The 6000-nt window shown below is 32.5% G+C and overlaps 1 protein-coding gene across 1 annotated transcript; it reads right to left on the bottom strand.

Moving 5' to 3' along the window:
* Nucleotides 1-795: 795 nt before the first annotated feature.
* Nucleotides 796-3397, bottom strand: LOC143072079 (uncharacterized). Its single transcript, XM_076246858.1, has 4 exons — nucleotides 3317-3397; nucleotides 2243-3178; nucleotides 1740-1793; nucleotides 796-901 (listed from the first exon to the last, which is right to left on the bottom strand). The coding sequence occupies exons 1-4, from the start codon at nucleotides 3393-3395 to the stop codon at nucleotides 888-890; spliced, it is 1083 nt and encodes a 360-aa protein (XP_076102973.1). The 5' UTR covers nucleotides 3396-3397; the 3' UTR covers nucleotides 796-887.
* Between the last annotated feature and the right edge of the window lie 2603 nt (nucleotides 3398-6000).

Raw genomic sequence — 6000 nt, 5'->3', positions numbered from 1 at the left:
TCGACAAGTCTTTCAAGCTTAAGTTCCAACGAAAAGCTAGTCCTGATGGCTTTTAAAGATCTTGAAAGAATTTTGTGTGTTTTTTCAATTTTTTCAAGTTTTCTCAAATCCGGATAAATAGTGATTGTTTGCCCAATTTACGGTTGTAGGTCAATACATACGGGAGTCTTTGTTGACTTTTCTGTTCATTTTGCAATGTTGTCATTTTCAACGGTATGTTTTATATTATCATTTAAGCGGAATGTTTGGCTATCCGTCATTTGTTTCTTAAACTGGTTTGTGCCGGAATATATATTGTTGTTATCAAATAGTCTGTTTTATGTATGTTTTTATGTTTGTTTTTTGTAGCATGTCATTGTTTTTGTTGTTCCGTTGTTTTCATCTTTTGGTTGATGTGTTTTGGTTAGTTACCCGCATTTGTTTAATTCAAATCGAGTTATTGCTACTGAAGAGCGGTATACTACTGTTGTCTTTCTCGGCTTAAGATGTATTGTTCTGTAGCCCCGATTTTTTAACCGCAGTATCTCTGGTTAAAAAAACGTGTTTTTTTTTTTGTTTGTTTTTTTGTTTGACCCAGCTATATGGAACGTTCTTGGTGCATTATACTAACCTTTAGTAAGTTATACCCAGTATGAATATCAAATATCATTTTGTAATAAACGTGTAATAATGCATAGAGATTGTTTTATGCCTTCACTTATAGTCATAACTGTTGGTCATGGAAGTGGTTTGTATTTGGGAATTGACTGTATTATACGGAAATCAAATGACTAAACTCAATAGCTTCTGGTGACAATGTTTATTCAAATACTGAGTTAATACAATTAAAGAGAAATGGAGTATTTCGTTGATCGACTTCAGGCGTCAAACAAATATACATATGTTATTTAGTATGCGGATCCTACAAAACAAATTTTGTTTATTAGCATATATTGATGGACGAGCACTGTAGATTTTGCATACACATTAATTAAACAACAATAAAACTTTTACATATATTTTTTTGTATCCCTGATATTGCAAGTTCATTTCAAATCAAACTTTTACTTATCAATGTATTATCTTCATTATGTGTGCCATTTAAAATATTTTTCTTATTCATTTTAATTTTGGAAGTTCTTCTATGTGAGTTTTAATACAAAATATGCAAAACACTATGTGAGCTTTTGTATGTATTGATAAGATGTCTATTACAAATGTGTTAGGTCCTTATATTAAACTTCACAATATTTCATTAACATCTAATGAAGTTTGATCTCGCGGGGGCGACACCAACTAAATGTGCAATTATGATGACAGTTAGCAACTACTTGTCATTGTACAGCCTTCAGTTATGAACCTATACCGCATATCAAATCTATAAAAGATCCCGAAAGGAAAAAAATGTTAAACTATCTAAAATGATAAACTGACGGTTATTTATATGTATAAAACAAATTACATTAATAAATGTTCTATTGATAATTTATTACATTCTGGTTGTAAGGTTACATGTAAATATGTAAAATTTCTGAAAAAGTTTCGAGAAAATTACACCGACCTTCTGATATTCGATTTGTATATTTTAATGACTTTTGAGTTTTTTCCAGTCACTGAAAACAAATTTAAGGTAAATTGGCCCTAACTACCAATTACACTGTAAAACTTCTACTGTTAATGTCACTATTTAGTCTAATTCAAATCATTATATATGTCATATTATATTTTAACTATATTTCAAACTTCTTTTAAAAGCTCACCTTTTCCAACAGATCTGCCACCGAATCCACTGCTTACACTTCCTTGAAGAGCAGCTGAAAACGACATAAAGATTATAGATGATGTAAAAAATAATAATATTAAAACACAACATCGCGTAGTAACGTTATATAGGGAAACTGAGTCATACAGCAGATCATTGGATCCACATTTAAGGTTCATAATAAGTTACCCCAGTGGTATCGTTCTTCTACATAAGACGTATTGTTTGCGTTTCAATTAAAAACTTGATGGCCTAGCCAATCATAAGGTTTAAAAGTAGTTTAACTCTACCCTCAACTCAAAAGAAAAAAAAAAACGAGGAAAATCTCATTCAAGTCAGTGTTGATGAAATGATTAACAATATTATAGCACATTAAAATGGAATAATATCCCTTCTAATACCGTTCGTTCATATATCGCATAGCACACTTTTATCTAATAGAGATCCTGTTTAAATATGTTGTTTTAACTTTCTTATTTGGTGATGATATATAATACTGACCTTGAAGGCTTGCACTGCTGATTCCTCTTGCACCACCTCCAATACCACCTCCTAGTCCACCACTTAATCCTCCGGAAAGTCCTCCACTTACACTACCTGTTCCTCCAATACCTCCGATACTTCCACTTTGTGCACTGAATCCACTTCCAAATTGTCCTGCAAATCCGCTGCTTCCTACTCCAGTTCCGAATCCAGATCTTCCAACAGAACCAGCAAATCCACCGTCAAATTGTCCAGCAAAGTTAGATCCAGCACCACTAGTGAATCCACCACCTACTCCACCACCAATTCCTCCACTGATTCCACCACTGATTCCACCGCTCAAACTTGCTGCTAAGGTATTGGCACTAACAGCTTGTTGAAGAGCAGAGATGTAGGAAATCAATCTAAGGTAGGCACTAATGCTGATGGAGATAGATCTGCCGGCACCAACACCACTAATTCCACCTCCCAAATTTCCGCTTAGTGAACCAGCCAGAGAACCAGAAATGCCACTGCTACCAATACCGCTTCCTAAACTACCTCCCAAATTTCCACTCAAAGCAGCGTTGAGAGAACTAGATAGTCCACTGCCGCCGAAACCGCCTCCAAGACTACCTCCTAAATTTCCACTTAGAGCACCAGAAAGAGAATTAGAAATTCCACTGCCTCCAAGACCACCTCCGATGCCTCCGGCCAAGTTTCCATTTAAAGCAGCATTAAGTGAACTAGATACTCCACTTCCACCAAACCCACCTCCTAGAGTACCTCCCAAATTTCCACTTAGAGCAGCGTTGAGAGAATTAGATACATCTACGCCGCCAATTCCGCTCCCAATGCCACCACCCAAGTTTCCACTTAGAGCACCACTGAGAGAATTAGAAAGTCCACTTCTGAAGCCACCTCCAACATTTCCGCCAATAGATCCATCTATTGATCCACTGATAGATCCACCTACTGAAATAATTCATACTATTATATTAAATGATAACAAGCCAAATTTAGTTATATATTTGGGGTAATCCCTTCTGAATTTGTCCTTTTTTTTTAGTTAAATAGACCGACAATTATATTATGTAAATTAAAACAACTTACTTCCTTTACCGCCGACATATCTGGGTACAGCATTTGCAAAGGCAACGGACACTATGAGTACGGTTATCAAAGTATTCATCCTGCCTGTAATGGATTAATGTTGTTATTAAAAAGTGCATTTAAAAATGGGGATAAATGAAACAAATTTGAGATATATCACAAGTGTCATTATATCTTATTGAATATATATATATTTTTTGAAGATATTTACTCGAGCTTATAACTTAAAATTGTGATACCTGGTTTTCTGTCGTTCGATGGTATCAATGGTATGGATAAACAATCAGCTATGTTTCTCTTTTATACAGCTGTGTGAACGTGCTTTCCGCATTCTTTCTGAACATTAATGCTGACCCTAATGTATAGAATTAGATTTTCTTAGTAAAATATTATGTTCACCACACTAGTCATTCTCTATTCAAAACAGTTATTTTAAAACTAATGTTTTACGTTATTTCAAAAACCACAATTTAAATTCACTTCTGCTTACATGACAATTTATTGATAAATATGAATCAGACAGCTTTATCCGCCATTTCGCACATTTTCCGCAAAAATAAGATAAAATATTACGTAATATGGTCATTTCTTCATTGTAATGCAATGTAATTTGAAATTGTTATATTATTAATGGTCGTCGTTATATATTTCTGTCAAAGTGGTATATTCCACAGTATACCGGGCTTTTACTTTAGTAAGACGCCATTTTGAATTTGAATTTTTTTTTTCTTTGTTTGTGGTTTCTTTGAAAAAAAGTCACATGCATGATGCATATACGTTTGTTCTATATAGTAGACTGCCAAGTAACAAAGAAAGCTTCTAGTAAAAAGGTCCATGTAAACGGAACAACCTTCAAAAGGGACACTCAAAGCCGAATATGTGAAACCGATTATAAATAAGAATCCAAATACTTGTAGAGCTAAATAACCATAAAGTACTTAAAGATAGTAAAAAACATATAAGGTCAACGTTGCCTTTTTTTTTAGCCATGGCGTTGTCAGTTTATTTTTGATCTATGAGCCTGACCTGTCTCTCTGGTATCTTTCGCCCATCTTTTTTGCCTAAGGGAGTTTTTACCTTAGTTTCTTTTTTTAACGACATTATATATTTCTTCAGCACATAATTTTATAGCTTTCAACGTGTTGCTTAGTCTTTAGTTTTCTATGTTGTGTATTGTGTACTATTATTTGTGTATTTGTCGTATGATGTTTAGCCGCCATTGCGTTGTCAGTTTATTTTCAATCTATGAGTTTGGCTGTCCCTCTGTTATCTTTCGTCCCCATTTTGTTACTTAAGGAGTCGATGCTTTTTCTTTATGTAGCCTGTAATATTCCACATATTATCCATGTTTGTTGTCAGCTATTTATATATATTTATGTATTCATTTCTTAAAATACAATTGTACAAAAGTTTTATGCAATATTTTTTATCTATTCAATAGTGTATAGTTCTTTTTTGGTGACGTTATATTTGTTTATGTATTCTTGAACAAACATTTGATAAACATTTACATTTGTCAATTTCTGATTAGATACATTATATGATTTGTGTATAGAAAAAACTAAAATTGTAAGAATTAATGCAGACCAAAATATGCTTTGGTAAAAAATCTTACGTCCAAAGACTAAGTGCTTTTAATTAACGATACTCTTTAATTTAAATTTGATTTTCTCGTTAAATCATCTTAAAATCAACAAGAAATGAAAAATGGTAATAATATTCTTCTACGTTACATCCATTACAAAGATGGTCGTTCTTCTGTTTCCATTTTAATAATAAAAAAAAATTAAAAAAAAGAATGCGTAGGTATTATGAATTGTAAAAGGTTCAGTCTATTTCTTTTTCATTCATTCTCTTCTTACATATGAAATGCGAAAAATTATAATTGGATAATACTACGGTGTTCATGAATTTATAAATTACGCATCCATTTTCTATTAAACACCAATTGAGGGTTCAGTTTCATCTTTATAAATTGACTCATATAATATGTTTGTTGAAAAACTTGAAGCCTCAAGCTATGCCTAGGAATATATACAATACTCTTAATTGAACTTTCAGACTTTAACATCTTCACCCAGTCTTTTGGGATGGATTTTTACAAAATGTGTATTTCTGCTATACAATTATTCTAACATACTTATTATTGTACTAGTAAAATACATTGTTGAGATATCACCATTGTTATCGTAAATGTCATTGACAAATGTCAAATTATTTTTTATCAAATTTTAAAAAATAATCGTTTAAGTTTTAAAATTTATCAATATATTCCTCAGACTCGTTTAAGATTTCTGTGAAGTTGGTAGGTTTTTTCGTTAAACACATTATTCATGAAATTGAGGGAAGCATTTGATATAACCTACAATTGTCTTCTCTTTAAATTCATATTAAAAATCAATCAAAAATATTTGAGAGATCCGAAATCGAGATAATCGTTATCAATATGAAAAGCATAAGCAAATATCCGTACCGAGGCTTTGAAAGCACGGAACGATCACATCTTGTAATATTTAAAACTAAACTATTACGTCTATTTCATAGAATTACTTAAGGCTACGGTCTTAATCATTTTCAGACTGATAACAACAAAATGATGTACAACCGTTAACACTTCTACCGGTTCCACTGCAGTTACTTTTTCAAAGCTGAAGTCACTTCAACAAGTATGCTACTTATGTGTG

The sequence above is a fragment of the Mytilus galloprovincialis genome, chromosome 4 (genome assembly GCF_965363235.1).
Source record: "Mytilus galloprovincialis chromosome 4, xbMytGall1.hap1.1, whole genome shotgun sequence".
Classification (NCBI taxonomy): domain Eukaryota; kingdom Metazoa; phylum Mollusca; class Bivalvia; order Mytilida; family Mytilidae; genus Mytilus; species Mytilus galloprovincialis.
Note: the sequence above shows the minus strand (reverse complement) of the source record. Positions and strands in the feature narration are given on the sequence as shown.